Raw genomic sequence first — 23,892 nt, 5'->3', positions numbered from 1 at the left:
ACCACTGCCACTTTTGCCCTGAATCTACATACCACAACACACACATATATACATATAAATATACATACATACATACAAAAACATATATACACATACAAACACACATACAAACATTCAAATATACACACATACATACAAGCACACATACACATACAAATACACACATATATACAAACACATGCACACATATACATGCAAATACACACACACAAATATACAAACACACATATACACACATGCATACATATATACCATACATACACACACATACAAATACACAAACATTATACACACAAATACATATAATACACACAAATATATAAACATTACACATACATATACATACACACATAAATATACAAACCTTACACACACAGATACACACACCATGCACTAACACACACATACAAAACACATATACATACATACAAATATGTACACATATCTACATACATACACATTTACCCAAATACACATCACACACATATACACATGTACATACATCTATATCCACACATCACACACATATACATAACACATACACCATAGTGTCTTCCTCTGTCTGTCTAACTTTTCTGTCCCTTGTCCCTACCTCAGTGTCACCTCCTCCTAACTGAAACAATGACAACTGCAACAATCCTACATTCAAACAGTCACCCCCTGAGAACCCGGGAGCTCCTGGGGGGCGTGTTCAGCTGTTCACACCAGCCTCAGTGCATGGGTCTACAGGGCTCTCCTCTGAGAACACAGGACTTCCTGTCTGTCTCACGGTATGCTGAGTCATCGTATGTAGCTTATTTGCTTTTTATGCACGTATGTTTCCCCACTTCATTAAGTTGTCAAGGCCGGGATCCATGACCTTTCAACTTTATACTGGCATCAAATGGTCAATAAAGATTTGCAGCCTCGCTTTTCTTGTTGGCTTCGCTTGGTGGGTTCAGAATCACATCTGGTCACTATTCACAGAGTTGCATCATGTTCCCAAGGTGAAACGCTTTTGGAGCAGACAAAGTTTAATACCCAAGTGTTAGCCAAAATTTAATACTACGTGGGGTGGGGATACAAAGGCCTCCTATGCAGAAGGGAATTTCCATGGAAAAGATGAAAAGAGTTGCTCGTGTTCACTTCTTGGGTACACTCTCAAAGAACAAGCTTTGACATGTGCAAAAGGTTCACAGGGGTCGAGTTACTATGCACAGGTCGAGTTACTATGCGATGAGGGGGGTGAACGATCCACAGCAGGGCACTATGTCCGTGGTGATGTGTCACGTGAGGTGGACATGACCATCTGGAAGCAGGAACTCGGGCAGCTCCTCCTGCCACCCAGGAAGGGTGGGCCAGGCGTCATGTGGCCCACAGATCTGGCTTCCTGCGACCAGAAGTCTCCAGCTGTGTTTTGACAAAAACTGGGAAGAAGTGCTTCCTAAGGCCTCAAGGCTGGAGGAGGCTGTGCCATCTCCTGGGGATCTCTTGTACCATGTCTCCAACCCTGGCCACAAATGTTTCTTCCTCAGTCGCCTTTGGAACTGGTCCTCTTAGTCTGGACAGTGACTCCTATTGTTCGTCAAACTCCTGGTTATCTCTGACCAGCTTCAGGGTCTGAAGTGATGGCTAATATCAAACATCTGGCTGGCTAAATCCATGCCAGTCAGAGGCATTGTGCCCTAAGAGGCAGTTTTCAAAAGAAAAAGTAATTCAGAATTCTGGAGAAATAAGACATCTTAAAGGAAACCATCAAGATCCTGCTGTAGACACATTTGTCCTTCAAGTTCATCTTGAAGCCCTGACCTAAAACACCTCAGAATGGGTCCATATTTGTAAACAGTCTGTAAACTGATTTAGGTAAAATAAGGACATACAGGTTGCTGGTCTGAACAGTGTCTGTGTGAGAACAGGAACTCTGGACATAGAAGCAGACACACACACAGGGCACAGTGGAGGGTGGTGTGACACTAAGGTCTCCCAGCAGCCAGAGCGGCCCAGGGCAGAGTCGCTGTCTAGTGTCAGAGGGAAGCAACCAGTATACCCCAGTCAGGGCCTCCAGAGCTGTGAGCCAGCCATGTGCACTGTGTGAGCCCACAGGGATGGCCCCGACTTGTTACTCTGGCCACAGTGATTTCACAGTCTCTGTAGCTCACGTGGTGTCTGTCAAGTGGTAAGTTTCTGCTGACCTGTATAACTAGAAGGTTCTTTCTAAGACCATAGGGCAGTGGTTCTCAACAAATACTGCGACCACGGGAATATTCTTCAAGCCCAAAGGTCACAGGCTGATGAAGGCTGTGTCTTGTAAGGGGAGAGAACTACTTGAGATCCAGCCATCTCAGAGCAGTTGGTATAAATGTTCTCAGTAGTTCAGATGAGACTGACAAGCAGGACAAGCCCTGGACTCCTGTGGAAGACATTCAGCAGGCATTGGGGAGGGTCTCTCATCTTTCTAGTGCTCATGCTCTCCTGGCAGATGAGAGCCATTCATGAAGCCTCACTCACATCTGCCGATGGTCTCTGTGTTCAAGATTGGCCATGGGCTCTGGGTTCTATTGTCTCTAAGTCAGAACCATTGAACTGGACAGCTGGGGCGGCAGCCCTGGTCCCGCTGCCATCGGTGCAAGTCTGGCTACCATCACTATGTGTCCTCCACAAGCCTCAGGAACCTTTGGTGAGGAGCAGATGATGGGGTGTGGTGGGGAAGGCAGTTAACATAACAAAGGCCCCCAGTGCCCCTGTGAGTTTGGGACTGACAGATGCTCTTAGCTCTGGCCCTCTCCGACACCCGCCTCTGACAGCCCTTGACAGTGTTCTCAGACTTAGAGCAAGGTCCTTCTCTGTCTGCATGAATGCACTTGGAGCAGATGCTAGAAAATGGGAGTCAAATGCACCTTTTTGTTACTGCTTTTCCTTTTATGTGAGTACCATGTGTGACGTAAGGGGTATAACTGCTGGGAAAGTGTTAATTGTGTTGAAGTCTGATGATGATAAGTTGAAGCTCGAACTCTACCCAGAGCCTGCTGCTCCTTTGTTTGAGAAAATTAAGAATTAGGGACAGGAAATGACATAGTAACCACATGTGTGCACACACAGAACACACAGCTACACACTTACATAGACAGATGTGCAAATGCATGCACAACATACACAGTGCACAAGTACTATGCATAAACTCTCACCTGCATATCCACATGCATACCTACATGTGCACATACATTTACACACACATGTACATGGGCAGATATATGGACACAGTGCTTGTGACATGATTTCCACACCACGCACATCAGTCTTCAAAATGACAGTGGCAAGGTCTTTGAGGACATGCATTTGATAGACATGGATACTGAAACACAAGCTCAGGCCTTCCCAGGGGCCCATCCAGGGAGGCGTGGAGGTTAGATCTGCATCCTATTTGTTCTGCACCCTCTTGACTTTCTTTAGGAGTTCCTGTGTCTGGAGACAGGTATTTTCCATTATCTGTGCTGCATGGAAATACCTGTGTGTCTTTTGGGGATAGACGAATAAGCTATGACTTGGATTCAAATGGAAACATGATGCCAGAGGTAAAAAGAACATAAATCGACATGAATAAGTCTCAATAGCACACATCAGACAGGACGATGGGGGGGCGGGTACTAGCATTTATGAGAACAGACCACATGGGCTGAGGAAGGCTTTGGGACATCTTTATTCTAGGCCCAAATCAAGGGGTTGGAAGAGTGTTGAGTTGTGCATTGACCTTAGAGTACCAAAGCCTAGGAAGCCAGAAAGAATAGAGTGCTATTGCCTCCCAAGCTGTTTTATTAAACAGCAAATAGCCATGAGCACATCAGAAATTCATGGACATGAGTACAATGACAGTGTGTTATCCAAGAAAGGTCAGATGAGTGCCTAAAATCCTGTGCTTATAAAGGCTAGAGGCCCATGTAGCACCCTGGGAAACACCATTCAAATGGTCAAAGAATGCAGATTTACCTTCCTGATTCAGGTATGGCTACCCAAGTGTTTCCATGCAGCAAGGTAGTTTAGAAGGTAGTCTGAAAACTGCATCTGAGACTCATTTATGTCTTGTGCAATGCTTCTCAACCTTCCTCACGCTGTGACCTTTTAATATAGTTCCTCTTAGATGACCATTAGAAATGGTGGTTCAAACCCCCCAAAGGGGTTGTGATGCACTGGTTGAGAACCACTGGTCTAAGGTGAGTGGCATGTTAGGGACCAGCCACTGGACTGTTTCCTATAGGCAGTCACAGGCCATGTAGATTTTCTTTTCATACTCTGGTCCTCTACATGACAACTTGTCACATCATGTATAAAGCTATGGCACTGAGTATTTGCAGGGTGATTCTGGGGGCAGTCTAGACTATGGATGAGCATGTGTCCCTTGAAATAAGTTCGTATGAAACTATAATTTCTGAGCTGCTGTTGTCATGTGCTGTGGACTCCACAGTTTAACTCAGAAAAGCTATCAACTTTAAGAACTGTCTTAACTTTTAAAGAGAAGAGAAATATGGGACACGAAGAAAAACTTCATTCCTAGCTGCCTGGTAGAGTACCTCCCAGCCCTGAAGATCAAAGGAACAAAGAGTAAACACACATGCTTATCCATCCATCCACTCATTGGCATGTCTAGCTACCCATCCACATAACTACTCATTCTTCCATCTATCACTTACTCATCCATTGACTTGCCAATCCATCTATCCTCCCTTCATCCATCTCTTCATCCACCCATCCATCAAACACATCAATCTACATATCCACTCAACCATGCAAGGATCATGCATCTGTTTACCACCTGTTCAACAAAGATCAACTGAGAATGGATTAGGAGTACACACTGGGCTGCTACCCCTGGACAGACATGGCTCCTGTGTTTATGACTGTTCAACCTGAAGGGCTTACAAGATCACAACCCATTTTTATCCTGTTATAAAGAAACAGAGATCACTGGACCTGCCTGGACTGAGTCTACCAGGTTGATCACAGTCCTCAGGGGAGGCTTTGCCCTGAAGGAGGTGGGAATGAGGGGTGGGCTGGGGGGAAGGAGAGGGCGTGGGAGGGGGGAGAACAGGGGAACCCGTGGCTGATATGTAGAACTGAATGGTATTGTAAAATAAAATAAAAGGAAAAACAAACAAACAAACAAACAAACAAAACCAAAAATGCTACTGTAACTAAAAAAAGAAAAAAAGAAAGAAAGAAACAGAGATCAGCAGGAGTCACATGATTAGTTTAGTGTTACCAGAGTATTGATGACAAAGCCAAGTGTTCCACAACTTCCTCCATGACTCTTCTCTCTACACATGATATTCATTCTGTATTCCACATAGGATCAGATGAAGATTCATAAAAGTTTGTGAGGTGAAGACTAATGGACTTCCCAACACTTCCCAAGCATTTGCTTCACGCCCCTGTGCTCTGAAGCTTCACTTCCCACAGTTTAAGTTACCTACACTCAACAATAGTCCAAAAATATTAAATAAAATTCCAGAAATTAATTCATTAGTCTTAAATTATGCCATGTTCTAACATGTGTGATGGAATCTTGTCCTGCCCAGCACTGTCCCACTTTGAGATGTGGCTGAGCATTTTGTCTAGCATACTCAGGCTATATATGATACCTGCCCATCGGCCACCTAGCAACCATCTCCATGATCTGATCAACTGCTTCTGTACTCAGGTCTTGTACTGAAGTCACCCCTGTCACACTTAATTGTGACCACAAACCACACGGGTCACAGCGCTAGTGATCAAGATGGGCCAAAGAGAAGCCAAATGCTTCTTTTAGGTGAAATGGAAAGAGTTTTCGATTGATAAAAGATTGTATGCTGAGGTTGGTAAGATCTAAAGCTGGACAGAGTCTTCTGTGCATGGAATTATGAAGAAACACAAAGAAAATCAGGCTCAGTTTGCTGACATACTTCAGACCAAAGGAATTCTAGCTACAGTGTGCACTGTGTGCTTGGTTCCATGGCGAAGACAGGAAAGGACAAGTTGGTGCTGGCGGACATTCTTGGGACTCCCCCAGTCTTGGAACACATACTCCCACGGGGAAAAGGTGAAGTCACTATCATTCGCTAGATTTTAAATCAAATTTAAGGGACTAAAACTTCAATTCCCTCCTTGGTGTCAAGGCGGTTCTTACTTTGTTTTCTGCAACAGTGTCATGTTGCCTTTAAGCCTTTACCTCCGCAGTGCTGGGATTTCAAGCATGAGACAGCACACCGGTTTATACCGTGATGCATTTCACACTCAATGCTTTGGGCTTGCTAGGCAAACACTCTGCCAACTGAGCTACCTCCCCACCCCACCCCCAAAGATAGTTTTTATTGAGATATCAAGCTTTCCCTACAAATGTTTCTCAGTGCCTGTGCCTGGTGGGGCCCCAAGTGTGTGACTCAGTGGCAAGGCCTCCCATCATGGCTCATGACACCCCGATTGTGTTCGGAGAGCTTGGAAATCCAACTGGGAGGGCAGGGTCTCTGTGCTTGCAGACTGAAAACCGTGCCCTTGGCCTCTTTCACAAAGTAGATCCCCTGTGGCCTCATCATTTAATGAGAGTTGTGCTGTTGACACCCAGATGAAAAGCACAACGTAAGTGGAGATGGCTGTTCTCAGAAGATGACCTGAAGCTATTCAGGTTTCCTTCCAGGAGTCGGCAACCATCTCCGCCTGCATCCTGCCCTAGGAGACCTGCGGCGTTTCTCATGGTGGCATCAACCCTATACTATGTTCATTTGTGTCACAGAACACAGTGTGGCTAAGATCCTCATGGGACCCCAGATTGGGGTCTGAGACCCCATTGGTTTCCAGTGATTATGGGGAAGGGCCCAAATGAAGTGTTGTACTACAGTAGAGAGGCTTCATTGGAACATCACTGGTCACCCTTTGGGGGAAACTGCTTAGAATATGGCCCAGTGAACTACTGTGGACATTGTGCTCCCTTTTCAAGGAAGCAGCTTGACCACCACCTTGATGGCCCCTGTTGGAGACACTGATTATTAAGTGTCTACAAAAAGGTGGGAATGGCCCAAACAGAGCTCTCAGGGAGTCTTGGGGCAAGTTGGGGCAAGACAAGGAAAAGCATATCTGTTTATAGGTCTTAAGTGGGAACTAAGGACGCCGTTGAGGGTTTCTTCTCACAGGCTTCTGTGTTTATAACAGGAAATGAAAACACACACAGAGAACACTGTGATGACCTTGTTCAAGGTCCTGCATCCTCATTCTGATATGATGTTGATGTAGAATTTCCATTCAGGCTCCAATATTAGAAAGTAAGTCGATGCTAACTCCTTTTCACCCAGGGTCTTAATTCTGGAAAGCAGGGCAACTCCAGACACAGATATTCGCAGAGCCTTCCAATTTGTCTGCTTTTCCATCTCTTCTTCACATCTGTTTTCCCTACCTTATCCTTTAAGTCCTGGTAAATTCCTGGCAACTCACAGAGGATTAAGTCACCCTAATTTCAGACTCCTATCAAGTTCAGAAGAGATGTGTAAGTGTGACCCCTAGTGGCTGCAGCGGAGGTAGCAAGATGCACCACAGAGAGGTTGAGATCACTGCCGAGCTGTGCCCCCAAAAGCAGAGCTTGCCATGGCCTCACAGTGGATCTTTCTTTGGCAGCCAGGACCAGGCCTGCAGTGTGCTTCAAGTTATTCTGGCTGCTCCGCTATAGAAAAATCATCTGCTAACATTCTTTTGGACCAGGCTCAGGATGGGCAATCTCCCTGAAAAACCCTGTAGTCCATTTTCATCCATTCTGGTCCTTCCTTCCTGCCTGTACAGGAAAATGTTTGGGAGTCTCAGAAAGTCCTTTTTAGACTCTACTATCATAAGAAAATGCCTGTTACTCAGGAGGCATCTTCTGTGTGAACCTGGGTGGAATTAGTGCCTGAAGATAAATGTAGCCTTTTGTTGGGGTTTGGTTTTTAGTGTCCAGAGGACAAATGCACACTGGAGATCCCAGGCAGAGCTATCCCTGGAGAGATGAGTATGGTGTGGCTATGGCTAAATCGCGGTCTGTTTATGGCTGTTGCAAATGAGCCATCTCATGGGCAAATGCAGGTGGATATTAGTACTATATTTGACCCCCATTGTCAAAAAGCTTCCTTACAGGCAAAGGTCACAAATAGACATTCTCCAGAGGGAATACACAGTGCCTGGAAGATGTGCCCAGATGTGTGGCAATCAGTATCAGCCACAGTCCCCTCTGGAAGGCCAATAATGTGGGAGGATCAAGGCTGGGGTGGAGGGATGGATGCTCTGGGGTAGCATAGACTTCCTCCCACTTTTCAGAGCAGAGGAGTTTTCTAGGAGGAAAGATAAAGGACAGCTGACTGGGACTGGTGCCAATGTGCCATGGGAGGGAAAGTGTCCTGGATGTGTGCTGGGGGCCACTGAAAACCAAGGAGAGGAGAAGCTGCCTGAGGGTGCCAGAGATGTCAGGAAGGTGGATTTGGAGGAGAATCTCCTTTGCCTCAGTGGACCTTGGTAGTTCTCATCCCACACTGGACATGTTGCTATGGTGGTTAAAGACCTCAGGTCTGCATACTGTGAGCTTAGATTTTCTAATAACTCCTCAGGACTCCTCTCAGTAGGCCCACCCTTTATCCACAGGGGGACAAGTGCTTCTGGATCCAACATTAGAATCAGCAGTGCAGCGGAGGGTACACCAGCTGTGCTGGCAGCAAAGAGCTGGGCCTTTTCCTTCCGACACTGGTAGCACACGTTACAAGACTGATGAGAAGCCTTTCATTCCACTTCCAGGCTCTCCTCGGCTCTTTATAGCCTTCCTTCCTCAGCTCCAAAGAGCTGTGTGAGATTTCAGTATAAAAGCTGCATCTGACTCTAGAAACCACAGCTTCAAACACGTTCTCCAAACAGCCCAGATGTCCCATGATTTGCTCCACCTGGCCCAGGGGTGGGGAGACCAGTGGAGGAACAGCAAATTAGAAATGGACTTTCTAGCCGGACGGTGGTGGCACAAGCCTTTAATCCCAGCACTCGGGAGACAGAGCCAGGCGGATCTCTGTGAGTTCAAGGCCAGCCTGGGCTACCAAGTGAGCTCCAGGAAAGGCACAAAGCTACACAGAGAAACCCTGTCTTGAAAAACCAAAAAAAAAAAAAAAAAAAAAAAGAAAAGAAAAAGAAAAAGAAAGAAAGAAGAAAGAAATGGACTTTCAAAATGTGTACTTACATCCACAGCCTGCCCTCCAACGAAGTTACAGTGACTTGTAGAAACCTGGTCAACGTCAGCCGAGAACAAATGTGATAAATGAGGCCACCTCCTGTGCCTCTGTGATTGATACCCTAGCATCCTACACTGGGTTCTTGGCTAGAGCTAAAGTAAGCCAATCCTATGAATTTGTCAGCGAAGCTAAGAGAGGTCAGGTCCTAGCTCCAAAGGTTGTTCTTGAGGGCCTGTGTGGTCCAGGGAGCCCTGAACCCTGGGGGATTTTATAGTGATGTGTCTGCTCAAAGCAGAAGGGCTAGAACTCCTGGTGGGACTAGGAGGATCAATGTGGGTCCTGTGCACCCATGTTCCCTAGCTGGGAAGTTGTTTACATGCTTCTTTCAAAAGCCTGTTGACAGGAAAAAGCATAGCCTCAAGCAAATATCATCAGCTCACACACATGTTCCTACACACAGGCACTCATGTACACACACACACACACACACACACACACACACACACACACACACAGGGTTATATCCAGCAGCCACTATCTTTCCTTTTCAAAATCATACATATTTCATTAAGCTTCATGCAGAGTGTCTTCTGATTTATGGTAATTGTCAACAAAAGCAAAAACACAGACAGTTTTAACCCTGCAATAGTGAGGAGTTAACTGGCATGGAATTATGCTCTTTTCCTTTAAAGTGGGGAGGAAGCTCCTAAACACTCCACCAGACTAACCTCTGGGGGCTCCCATGCACAGAGGGTATTGTCACCCTAATTGTGGTGCAGTGTGGTGTGTGGTGGATCCATATAGGGTATCGCCTGGGCAGCCCGTGAGCTAAGGCCTGGAGGACTTTGGCTATGACTCATTTCCATATCAAACCCAATTTAGATGAAACGTCTTGGTTTAAAAAAAAAAAATACAGTGCATCAATAGCCCCTTGATTAGATTTTCATCTCTCGAGCAGACAAATATGAATATTTATTACCATGAATGCAGATTTTTCTCTTTCTATTGCTCTGATCTTGAATATTATCCATTACTAATTTTTATGAAAATTTGGGCAACATAATGTTTTCACATAAACTGACAGTTCTTGAGATAACCCAGTTATTGTCTGGTTGAAAGTGACAGCTTCCGCTCATTCATGTGTTAACGAGGGATTAAATATTGTTTTTCATTCCCATAATCTAGGATGGACTGGAAATTAAAAATTGAACATTGTATATTAGCAGGGCTTTGAGGACCAGAATTTGTTTGCATTCACTTAGGGAAGATCTGGAAATTAGCAGCTTAACAATCAGTTCCTCTTATGCTGCTGCCAAAGGCGCCTCATAAAGCACTGCTGACATCTCTCAAATAAATTCATTTCTCTACCTGCAGCACCCCAATGAAAAGACTCCCACCAGCCAATAAACCACAGGGAACAAGACAACCCTTGGTCAAAAAAGTAAAATCACGATGTAATTTTTACTGTCTTTATGTCAAGATTATCCCCTCTACCCCCTTGTCTGCCAAGGACAAACTGACTTCTCCAGGGGATGGCCTAGTCCACATCATGGTCATCCTATCTGTGGGAGGCAGGAATACGGTCACACATCTCCAGTAGAAGTTGCCCAGGGAGGGGCCTGTTCACGTATTGCTACCCGCCCCTGCTCCTGGAAGGTGCTCTTTCCGCCACTGCGATGTCACGAGCAGCCACACCTCCGCTGGTGGCATTGTGATGCAGCTTTTCTCTTATTGTTATGGCTGGATGGTGAAGATGGAAGTATGGATTTGATGACATTTGGGATTTAAAAAAATCTTATTATGGTTTTAAAATACATACTAAATTCCACTGATCCATCTACCAACTCACCCAAATATCCACCCATCTACCTGTCTATCCTTCTACCTAGTCACGTATCTACTCACCTCTTGATCCACCCATCCATTTACCCATCTATCCACCAACTCACCTAATCCCCTACATACACCTATCTACCCACCTACCCATTCGCCTACCTACTCACCCAACCACTCAGATATTCATTGTTCATTCATCAGTTCACTGACCCATCTATCCATCAACCCATCTATCCACCTAGTCACTCATCTATTTATCCACTCACTCACCACCCACCCACCCACCTGTCTCTTGGTCTACTCATTCATCCATTAATCCATCCACCCACCCACCCATCCATCAATCATCCCCTTGTCTATCCATCTACCCACTGAAACACCCATGTACCTACTCATCCACCTATCCATCTACCTACCCCAATCTACCTATCCATTAATCCACATACCCATCCATCCACTCACATCCAAATCATCTATCCATCTACTAGTTAATCCATCAATCTCTTTATCTATTCATCCATATGCCCACCTACCTACCCATCTAATCATCCATCCATCCATCCATCCATCCATCCATCCATCCATCCACTCACCTAGCCTCCCTGATTTCTCTGGTAATATTTCATGAGTTTTAATTTATTCTTTGACATGGTAGAGGATGTAGCATAGACATATTTCTCAGAAGCTAAGTTGCCCAAGTACTATCTTTTGGAAGTATTAGAAAAAAAGACATTTCTAGGTTAGATGTGACCATGGTCAATATGATGACTGAATTTTATTCCTCCAAAATCCATATGTGAATCTCTGAGCTGAAGGTCTCTCAGAATGTGGCTGCATTTGGAGAGAAGGTTTTATAGAGGGCACTAGGGGTGGGCTCTTATTAATAGAACTGGTGCCCTTATAAGAAGGGCTTAGGACTCTGTTACATATAAAGGGATGACTATTTGAGGACACAGGGGGAGGATGCCATCTATAAGCAAGGAGAGAGGCCTCAGGGGACCTGTGGGAACCTCTACACCTCAGTCTTAGACTTCAGCCTCCAGGGTTGGGCAAGGGTGAGTCTGCTCAGGCCACTGTCAGTTACAGGGTCAAGCTGTCACCACTTCCTCCTGCCCTTGGCAAGACGGATGAGAAAGGCACTAAGGCAGTTTACCCACGGACCTCGATAGTTTCAGGTAAATTTGAGGTAGGTAGATGGATAGGTGGATGAGTAGGTACATGGGTGTTTCAGTGGGTAGATGGATAGACAAGGGGGTGATTGATGGATGGGTGGGTGGGTGGATGGATTGATGGATGAATGAGTAGAAGAAGAAGATATGATTTCAATTAGTTGTTGTAATGTTTCATCAGTTTACAAAGAGTTGGATCTATTATGGAATCTTCAAACAGAACTTGTTTTTGTTGTTTCTGCCCCACCTCATGTTTCCTTCCTGACTTCCTACTGTTACAGCTTCCTTTGTATTTTACCTTATTTTTTATATGTACACTGATGATTTTTAAGTTCAATGGGACAAATGGTTACGTCTATAGCAGGTATGTTTGTAGAGAATGACAAGTTGGAGAGATGAGATCCAACTTGGGTTTAAAGTCACTTAAGAAACAGAAGCACACTTTATTCCCAAGAGAGAAAAGTTCAGCTATAGGCCAACCAGCCACTGATACTGCCATTTCTAGGCAGGACAGGGGCATCTCTGATTTCTGAGTACTATGGGTTGATTCATATCTTTCTTAAAAAAAATGCTTCAACCCTAGCTTTCAGTACCTAAATCTGTGTGGAAATAAGACCTTGGCATATGTAGTCACATTACAATGAAGTCATACAAAGTAGGCTAGACCATAAATCCAACATAGATTTTTCTTAATAAAAAGGGATCTGGGCAGTGGTAGCGCACACCTTTAATCCCAGCACTCGGGAGGCAGAGGCAGGTGGATACCTATGAGTTCAAGGCCAACCTGGCCTACAGAGCAAGTTCCAGGACAGGCACCAAAGCTACACAAAGAAACCCTGTCTCAAAAAAACAAAAAAAAAGGGGGGGGAGGCATAGATACAAGATGACCACATAGCAATTTTGGGGATGTGTACCCACAAGCTAAGGAGTGATGCATTAATTACTTTTCTCATAGTTGTTACATGACACTTGATGGAGACAACATAAAGAAAGGGAAGAGTTTCTTTCAGCTCAGGGTTTCTAGGCATTCAGATCATGGCCACTTGGCTCTATATCTGAGCCTGGAGTGAGATTGAATATCAAAGTAGTAGGTGTATATAGCAAAGGCAGTTCTTCACTTAATGAAGTACAGGAAAGCACCAGGTTATTCCTATTTCCTCTTAACAGGCCCCACAATCCACAGTTTCATCTTATTTCATACTCCATTCAAGGTTGATGTGATGAGCAGACTGACCGACCATCCATTGATTAGGCCACAGCCTTCATGATCTAAGCCTCACCAACACACAGAGATGTTCCTTACAGGCAAGTCTGGGGTTTTGCCTTGCAGTCTAGACTGTGCTCCTCTTGGCAGGCCACACCAGCTAGGTAAGATGTGTGTTCATGTTTGATGAAGAGTCTACAGCTTTGCTATGGGCAGGGGTAGCATTGATACACTAGACCCAGGTCCTACATGACTTCTGTGTTGTGTGCCCTTCCCTGTTGATAAGGTGCATATGTATATTAGTTGCAGCAGAGAATTTAGGTAGGCACACAGTTGCATGTTTGTTGGAGAGCACTCACCCATTTGCAGGTGGACCTCAAGTGGGCATGCCCCCATACCTTGATGGTCTCTTTACCATTGTGTAGTCAACACATGATTATTGGTGGAAGTATTAAGGCAACTCTATGTAGTTAAAAGGGAGGTTTATTTTGTGGGTTAACTTACAAGTAAAGGGATAGGTAACAGGGTCCAGGAAAGGTGTAGCGCAGTCCAGCGGTGTTCTCTGGAGAACTCTGCTCGGTCTACCTCCAGTGTCCAGGATCCAGGAACCAAGAGAGCTGGCACAACTGGATCTCAGGTCTTAAGTGCTCCTGTCTTGGCTCTACCTCATAGGTGTGATAGTTACCAGAAGCCTCAATGGGGGTAGTACTTCCAGGTCAAAGCTGGAACAGCTGCCCACGACAGATGATCTGAGCAGGCATGTGAGTGGGTGATGTGGGTAAGCATCTGCTCTGGTGATTTCTTTTCTTCTCTGTACACAGCTCCAGGCTTCCCAGACAGAAGCGTCACAGGAGGCTTCCAGAATACTGTGGACTGAGTGCTTCCCATCCCTCCAGACCTCAGTTTGCTAAATGAAAACTAACTTCTGTACCCAAGCTCACAGGCTCCATGGACCCACAGGAGCCAGGAGCCGTCCTGCCCGTGAAGATCCCGGCCAGTTTGCCCCCTCTGCTTCTCAGGGGGAAGAGGGCAAAAGATGTCACTCCCGGGCCCAGCAGACAGTAAGCCATGCATGCCTCTGCAGGTGAAATACACATTATGCCTATTTTTATAAAATACATATAAAAACGTTAGGAAAGAACAAGGGGTGGGTGGGTAGCCACCATCAGATGTGACTTACTTCATTTTACGTGACTATTTACCTTGATATTGAATAAAAATTGAATTTGTTACTATGGCAACTGCTACATCATATGGTTGCTCTCTGCCTCTGAGTCACGGGGGAGCATGAAAGGCCCATGTGACACCAGGATCTTGGTGTGCTCTGTGGTGGTTCAGGAGAGAAAGGTATTCACAATAAGCTCATATTTGCCCATACAGCAAGTGCCGTTAATTACATGGGGCGCGTTCTGGTGTGATTTCCTGGTACCATATAGAACAGTGGGGGCTGGAGGTGAGGAGTTGCTGTGGTCCTCTGGTCTGTCAAGTCCAAGCTGAACATCAGAACCAGGGCTGAGCCCAGGGACGAGCTGCTGGGAACCTCAGCTTCTGTCTAGTCTGCTCACCACTCATGGGGGCTGTGAGGGGCTGAGCACAGAAAAGGGAGGTGGGGCCCTGATATCTAATGCAATTTCATGCAGATTTCCCTTTTCAAACACAAATTAGGAGTACTGACAAGTCAACAGTCTTTTCTCAGGCCTATGCACTTTTGCATTTAAGAGAAAAAAAATCGGCTTCCTTTGTCAGGAAATGCAGATTAGAATGAAATGAAGAGAATGTGTGTGGAATGGCGATGAGAATCCTGCAGGAGATGAACAAGGAGCACTCCTGATCCGACCCCCAGAGGGCAGCTCCGGCTCCTTCACTGTCCCCCATCCCTAGCCAGAGCCCAGTCTCTGCTCCCAAAGCCAGAAAAGGGGGACTCTCAGTGGGGAGTAGGAGGGGCTTCTGGTGGGACCTTATGCAACGCCCTGAGGTCTGCTCTGTCTTGGGGAATGAGTGTGCAGCCTGTGGATTTCCCAGGTTCTGGGAGGGCCCGTGATTCCTCGAGTACAGCAATCTACCCTCTGATCGTAGCAAGCTTGTTCTTAGACTGTACATGAACATGGTAAGCCACGGGCTGATGTGGCCATGAGGTAGCCATACTTTCCTATTTCTCCATGGAGTCACCAGGAACATGTGATCAGACATGTCCACAGCATCTTCTGGAGCCCAGTTCCTGATCTCCACTCAGACACTGGCCACTTGTGTGCTTGCCACACCCATCACGCCCCATCCTTTCTTCACACTCTTGAACGCGTGCTGCTCACTAGGTTCTTCTGCATACCTACAGGCCGGCTAAGGTACCCGATATAGAGAAGCGAGTTCACTAGAGCTACAGTGAGGACGGCCACCCAAGGAGAAGCACCCACTCCATTGCTCAGAAACGGCACTCACTCACTCCACATTCCAGCTGAGAACTACAGTACACCCTTCCCAAGGACCAATGGCCATTTGTGACTCTAGGGTCACAACACACAAACAAGGAACCAAGAGGACTAGCTGAAGGTCATAGTCACTGGATCTAAGCCTGGAATCTAGGAAGGCCTGACCGGTGTCCTCATGTATACCCACTAGGACCTAGGCTTGCAGAATCCCCTCCTTCTGTTTACAGGCTCACTGACCATGCTTATCCTCTCCATGCAGCCCACTTCTGTGAAGGCTTCCCTGAGCTCCCCCGATGTCAGCATACAGCAGCACCCTCCTGTGCTGTATTGTTCTGCCAGTGACACCCAATGCCTCTCCTCTTTGGCATCTAGGTGCATCCTTCTCTAAAGGCCAGGGTCAGTTTACATTGCTTACTGTGCTCCGCCTAGGAACAACATACCCTGTGGGATTGTCACATAATGTGACACTCCACAGAGGTCTATTATTAATTTATTAAGGGGGTGCAATGGGGATACAGACTCACTAATACAGGACAAGGAAGACACCACTGCCGATCCTGCTGGTCGAGCGGCTGCTGGCCCTGTGCTGCCCCAGGCGGGAAGGGACCCAACGGCCACCCAAGAGAGAGAGAACGAGGACTCTCTCTCAGCTCTTAATGGATTATGTAGGCAGACAAAGCCACGCCCTAGGGCTTGTACCCCAAAGCCATTGGCTGAGTGGAATGAATCTCCACAACAGTCACACAGGCATGATGGCTAAAGACCCCAAAGTCACGATGTGTCAGAGTCAGCAGTGACTGCTGACCCCACCCGTCCCCACGGCTGCCTGTTCACATTGGTGTAGATGTGTGGTCATTTACATTTGTATGTCTTTTTTTTAATTTAGATGGGACAACATGATACTAATGACTCAGAGATGTTCATATATGCCACACAGCATGAATCTCCTGGTTTTGCTGATGTCCTACAATTGCATACATGGATTCATGGGGAAGCCTACTGGGTGAGGGCTGTGTAGGGATTCTCTGATCCAAGCTACAGCATCTTAAATCTATAGTTATTTCAAAGGAAGAGCCCAAAAGATACTGACAAACACACGTACAACCTTTACCCCGACCCCAGGATACCTGATCTGTTTGTACACCAATGTGTCTGCACACACGTGGATGGCCACCTTAAAGGCAGAGAAATCACAGAATTCCACTCATTTATTATAGTATGGTCATTTGCCTTCTTACTGTTTTATATCTTAAGTCTTACACTCCTCCTTCAAACTCTTTCCTCTTTCATAAGGCTGTTTATTCCTTTCATTTCCCTGCTTGGCGAGTGGCCTCCTTAACATAAATGTTGCAAGTCCACACCCTGAATCAAAAGATCAGGCTTTACGTTTTAACAAAGAGGTCCCTGATGCTTGATGGTTCTGCCAATTGGCTTGACCCAAATATTCTTTCAGGATCCAAGCTCCTCCTAGCCATCTAGTGCCACTGGGCTGGGAATGTTTCTTCATTTGCTGGCTTATTGTGTGTATGACTGTGCATTGCATGGGCACATGTATATGCACATGCCACAATACTTATATGGAGGTCTGGAGACAACTTATGGGCATTAGCTCTCTCTTCCACCAGGTAGGACCCAGCGACTGAATTCAGCAAGTGCCTTTAAACACTGAGTCTTCTTGCCAGCCCTCGGCTGGGATTTTTGTGAAAGCAAATTAAAGCTACAACACCTCCTTCAACAGAGTGTGCCAAGGTGGAGAACGTGAGCCTGTTTGCTCTGTACCTCTGTCTTCCTCACACCTCAGGCTTCTCATCTGCTGTGAGGAGCCCCCACAATTCAGGGTCTCAACCAGGGTGCACTTCATGAAAGCCACGCTAGTTCATGGGGCAGAGACACCATTAGCAGCTCATGGACTTCTAACAAACTTTAGAGATGGGCATATTTGTGCCATAAAACCTTCTTTCTTTGAGTAAAATTCTGCCCTGAAGCTAGGATTAGCAGAGGCAGAAAAACAGAGCTGGTGGCAGCGGTTTGGATGGCTGTGAAGTACAGTTGTTGCGATTGTACAGGCAAACCTCCACAACCCTTGGAGAAGACTGGAAACTCTGGGGAGGTTCCTGAAAACCCACATCTGGCTTCTGCCACTCTAGTGGGTGGGAGGTCTCTCCCCAGCAGGGGGCGCTAGGTTCCACCAGAGTAGCTCTTGCCCTGGTGCTCTGGGTTTCCTCCCTGCTGTGACCATTGAGGTCACCATGGTGATGCTGGGCCAGGTCTGTCTGTCTTAAAGGCTGGGCAGGTATGCCTTGAAGCTCTCTGTTCATGACCACTGGAAGCAGCCCTACTCCAAAATGAGTGGGACCCATGCCTGGTGGAAATCATCTAGGCTGGTTTCTTAATGCATTCTGAGCTTTTCTTCAGGGCAATTATAATTGTCTTCTGAGGAAACGTGGCTTCATTAATGTGAGTAATATGAAAAGTTTCAAGGTATCAGAAATTAGATTTTGAAATACATCAAAATACCACCCATCTATTCGGAATGTGTGTGTACACCATAATCTCTTCATTTTTTTTTTAAATTTTGTTTTGAGATATTTCTATTTGGCTTAAAAGGTTTTAATTCTGCTATCTGTCATCACACATGTGAATTACAAATGCCTGGAGCAGATCTGTAAATGCCGTTAGATTTCTAGCAATCACACTCTGCTTTACATTACAGAGTTGGGAATTAGAAGAATTAGAAATACACTCTTAAAAAAAATCAAAATCAGGCTTACTGAATGAGAGAATTAAAATTAGGAAAAAGATATGATTAGCTTTCTAAAGACTTTCTCAGCTTGAACCCTTTCTTCCCGTTTTGCTACTGTAAACGTTCTCTGCCTGTCAGAGCTGCTTCCAGCCTGGAGCTGGCGAGGGATATGCCAACGGAACATGTGGAGAGCTGGGCTCAAGGCCATGGCAGTGACACTGGCCAACTCTACAGGTTCAAGAAGCACCAGCTTTCCAAGTGGCTGCTGGTTGAGGCAAAAGGATTATAGCACAGATATCTGAAACAAGAGGCTATCTTCAGGGAGCACCATGGTAGCACGCTGTGCTTCTCTGAGGAGGTCCCTGATGGAGGAGTCGCCCAGGGAGAAGACATCTACAGTGAAGCACAGGGCTCCTCCCACAACACACGGTTGGGGCTGAGGCAGCAGGGGCAGGGTGAGGAGAGATCAAAGCCAGGTCATGGCCAAAAGCTGAGGCCATGTTAGAGTTCTGGTGCCTCTACAGAGATGCACGGGTGTGGGACCTAGGGTTTGGCATCTGGGGTTTCCATGGTCATAGACAGCAACACAGCCTTGGAGGAGAGGGGAAAGCTGAGATCGGTAACCTTCACGCGCCACCTCACCTGAGAGCAGAGAGCAGGCACCAGCCGGCCTCAGCTGTTCTGGGGAGTGGCAGAACTTCAAGGCGGGAAGCTAACGTAAAATGGGATCCACGGCATAGAGGGTCGGCATAGAGCGTCAGCGTAACACTCCTCACATAGAAACCTCACAGAGAAGCAGGGATGGTAGCTCACACCTCGATGTCCACATGTGGGAGGCTGAGACAGGAAGACTGCTGAGTCTGTGGCTAGCCTGGGCTACAGAGTGAGACCCTCTTTTAAAAACAAAACAAACAAAACTGAAAACATATAAAACTGAAAAATAGAAACCAAGAAAGAAACTCATATTTTAAAAAAAAATCAATACTTCCTTGCTGAAGATAAAGCCACCATTAAACAAACACACATATAAAAAGCAAAACAAAGCCAAAAGCCATCACAAACCACACAAGAAGAGTTGGCCACTGTAAACGAGTCTGCAGGTGTGACGAGGCAGTGTCATAGAAACAAGATTTGCAAGGATTAGGAGGATGTAGATAAAATTACAGAATAAACGGGCTTAAGACAACTAAAAAGGTAGACGGCACAAAGCCTGGAAAGAATGCAGGAGACGGCAGGAAGGCTGCATAGATCAGTTTGAAGTAACACTAAGCAGTTTCGTTTTCATCCTAAAAATGGGGGAAAGGTGTAACCTAAAGAAAAGAGAGTCACCATTTGAGTGTCATAGCATGTTAGTGACAAGAAAGAGGGGACTTGCAGGATCACTTGAGAAGAGGCCTCACGGGGCGGCGCTGGGAGTCCAAACTGAGGTCAAATTGGAGCAATGGGAGATGGAGAAGAACCCACGCACATGAGGCGCACTCACAAAATGCCAACTGTGTCTAGTTTCTTTTCTGCACAAGATCTTCTGAGGTAGATAGACGGTGACCAACCTTGGTTACAGCACAGGATACGGAGCCATGGGGTAGACACTGACTGCCTGTGTGACATCATAGTACACAGAGAGAGCCACAGGTGAGAAGAAAGACTACCCAGGGGCCATCACTGCAGAATGGAAGTGGATACTTAGGATGAGGAGCACACATGTAATAGCTTAGAAAGCCTGGATTCCTTGGTATAAGGAAAGTGCTGGAGGTCAGAGGCAGTGGGGTAGAGTAAGGTGGGTCATTGGGAGGGTGAGGACACAGATTGCCAACCTGCCAGCTCCTCCACAAGCAGCTGCATGCGGAGCAGGCCACTGTGGAGCCTGTCCTCAGGCTCAGGGTGGGGTGTGAGAGTACAGGTCATATGAAAGACACCAAGCAAAGCTTGGGAGGTGCCTGACAACCAGGCCTACCTTGGTCAATGGGATTGGCCCACCCCTACATTCTAGCTGTCCTGGAACAGCTGGAGGCCACACTGCAATAGGAGATAGGGTATTCAGTACCCAAGTGCCTAAGTCATAACTGTCACCTCGCATGCACTGCTGGGTCTTATAACACACCTGAAGTCGACTCCCTAAGTGACTCTCACACTCAACCCAGTCTCCAGGCTTTCTGAAACCGGGTCACACCAATGACTGTGGCCCAAGTCTGGGCTGTTGGCAATAGCTGGGTGCCACCATTGCTCCCTGGGGAAGAAATTGAACTGGAAGCATAGGCTAGCCCATGAGCTTGTCCCCACCTGCAGACAGGCAGTGACATCTGAGCACCCAGTGTCCAGCCTCCACACTGCCCTTGTTCCCCATGACATGGCCATTGCCCCTCACTTAGATATAGATGGTTCTGGAAGCCCCAAGACTCTTGGCTTCTTCCTTTCTCTTCACTGGCTGCCAAAGAAACAGCAAACTGCCAGAGCGTCCTCAGCTGTCACCTGTTCTGCTAATCCAGGATGGGCCACCCTGGCCTCAAGAACACACTGAGAAGAGTGACATTTGTCAGGCTCTCAGAATGTCCTCCGACATTTCTATCAGCTATAGGCTATGACTCTCCTACACTCTGCTGTCAACAGCTGAGACACCCCAGGCACTCAAGCCCTCTTAAGAGCTACCTGGAAACCCAGGTCTCCGAGAACAGCCACCAATTAAGCAGCAACTGGCTCCAGGAGCCAAAGATCTGGTTGTAGAATCTGCGTAAGTGGCTCCGCGAGGACAAGCCAATGTATGACAGGGGACACTTACAAACAGGCGCTCCTTAATACTTAATTAACTTTAATGGCAAGTGCTGTGAGATCTGAAATTTCAGACACGAGAGCACAGATTGGCTTTGGTCCATGCTGACTTATGAGTGGCTACATGCAGCTCCCGGGAGGAACCTCAGCCACTGTGACATGCACAGTTCATTACGCTGTCACTCGGCCAAGAGAGCGGCCACCAGCAAGCACGGAGAAGACAGTGTCTGGTCCGGCAGCGGTGAGGCAACTGCAGCACACCCAAGAGTTTGACAGCATCAAGTCAGTTTGTGGATACATTCACAGCTCCGAGCTTTTGTTCAAACACATGTTCAGATAACAACACTGAATTCCCAAGGAAAGAATGATTTCCTGGAACTTACTCATTTTCAATAATTTAGGTAATATAAGACATTATCTTTTCTGGACTCTCCCATTTTTGGTTAAGTGTAAAAGACTTTTCTTGGGTAGATACTAAACTATGATTTCAAAGGCAACATAACCAGTCACTTTTGCCTACACCACACCATTCATCAGCATCTATAAACACTGGGAGGACTGATCTCCCACCAGCTGAGCCGACAAAATGCTACTTGGATTAACCACACAATGAACCAAACCTATACTCCTGGATTTCACCAGCCAATCAGCACTGTAGTACCAAACATGGAAGCATCGCTTGTGAGAATACTTCTCACGCTACTCACCGGCCCGATTCCACTTTGAAGGATTGTCAATCCAGATGTCTTCTCCAGCTGGTCTTTGTTGTCAACTGTGAGGGGAAAAAATCAAAAGAAGGTGGTCAGTATAGAGAGTATTCTCTTCTACTGACAAATTCCCCAAAACAACTGCTTGGGCAGCTGACTTAACGAAGTTGCTCTGCTGAGTAACAGGTGAGTATTGGGGACCCAATGCTTCACTCAGTCACTGGTCTGTCTCAGCCAAACACCTAGTGCACTTTCTCCTTTTTTTTTTTAAAAGCAAATAAATTTATTCATTTATTTTAATCCCGGCTGCAGTTTCCTCTCCCTCCCCTCCCCCTAGTCCCATCCCCCAAACCCCCTCTGTTCCACCCCCCAATCCACTCCCCCTCCATTTCTGTTTAGGAAAGGGCAGCTCTCCTATGAGAATCAATAAACACGGCATATCAAGTTGCAGCAAGACGAAGTACCTCCTCATGTTCAATCGTACCACAAGGAAACTTGCTCACCTATGTTCATAGCAGCTTTGTTTTTTAACTTTGTTTTTATTCATTCTTTGTGTCTTTCACATCCTGCATCTTGATCCCATTCATTTCCTCTCCCTCTATATCCACCCTCTGCCCTTGCAGCACCCTCTCCCAAATAAAATTTAAGAGAAAAAAAAAGGGGGGGGGATCTCATCATGGGAGCTGCAGTGTGACACAGTGAGTCACGCAGTAAACCGTTTTGTCCACACATCTTTACCTACAAGTGTTCATCACAAAGAGTCATTGATCCGGTTCGAGGCCTCTGGTTTCTGCTACACTATTGATGCTGGGCTCTCACTGGAACTCCACTAGGTTATCCTGATGTTACCCTCTGTTGTGGAAATCCTACAGCTTTGCGTCTGCAGAACTGGTCACTTCATGTGCTCCAGCAGATCACAGATGGGGTGAATGTTGGGGTGGGCCAACCCATAACCCTGGTTCTGGGCCTGGATAGTATCATGGTTGGTCAGCCTGCCTGCTCCCTTGTCCTCACCACCAGGGTGAGCTCTCCAGCACTGCCCTGGCTGGTTCACCCTTTGCAGCCCATGAGCAAGGGGCGAGGCCAGTTCTCTGCTTTGTGTCCTCAGGGTCGGTTCTCCCTCACCTACACCTCCAGGCCAGCTCTACTGTGTTGCCCAGGCATGGTGTAGGGGTCACTCTCCCGAGTGCTGCAGCAGATGAGGAGCATGACTAGCTCTCCCACCTGCCCCAGGTGTTGATGGGCATGGGAGAGGACATTTCCCTCCCACCCATGCCGCCACATGACAGGTGAGTAACGGGGACAGCTCTTCCATGCTCACAATATCAGGGCTGGCTCCCCCACACCTCCACCAATGGGGTTGACTCCATTGTGCTGCCCAGATGCGGTGCGGGGCCTGCTCTCCCGAGTGTTGCAGCTGGTGGGGGCAGGGGCAGCTCTCCTGCCCTTCTGACCTCAGGGTCAGCTCTCCCACCTGCCTCAGTCATTGATGGGCAGGGGAGGGAGGGAGCCATCTGTCTCTTACCTGTGCTGCCACATGGCAGATGAGTATTGGGGACCACTCTCTCATGCTCACAGCTTTGGGGCTGTCATACACTTTCTATATCATCTTTGAAAGCATGTCATTCTAGGCAGTCTCCAGTCACTGAAGATTTGATGGGAAATTATATGTAAACAGACTTTACAAACTGTAAAGTCTTATTTTAAAATGGTGTAATGCTATGTATATGTATATGCCCATTGAGAAATAACTTTAAAAAAAAACTAGCACTGCATACACTTAGAAAAAGCTGCCTGTGTGCTTACACCACAGGATCCATAAGTTATTTTACTTCCTTTTAATCCATGCCCCTATCAGAAAC

The 23,892-nt window shown here is 46.6% G+C and overlaps 1 protein-coding gene across 1 annotated transcript in view; it reads right to left on the bottom strand.

Annotated features, from left to right (window-relative positions):
- The window catches only part of Ptprn2 (protein tyrosine phosphatase receptor type N2), a 719,135-nt gene that overhangs the window by 228,985 nt on the left and 466,258 nt on the right, over positions 1–23,892 (bottom strand). The window contains exon 12 of the mRNA XM_028880925.2: positions 22,031–22,095. Within this exon, the coding sequence (XP_028736758.1) occupies positions 22,031–22,095 (65 nt within the window). The remainder of the gene's footprint in view (positions 1–22,030; positions 22,096–23,892) is intronic.

This window comes from Peromyscus leucopus, chromosome 14, assembly GCF_004664715.2.
Source record: "Peromyscus leucopus breed LL Stock chromosome 14, UCI_PerLeu_2.1, whole genome shotgun sequence".
NCBI lineage: Eukaryota > Metazoa > Chordata > Mammalia > Rodentia > Cricetidae > Peromyscus > Peromyscus leucopus.
This window is presented reverse-complemented; position numbering and strand designations above follow the sequence as displayed.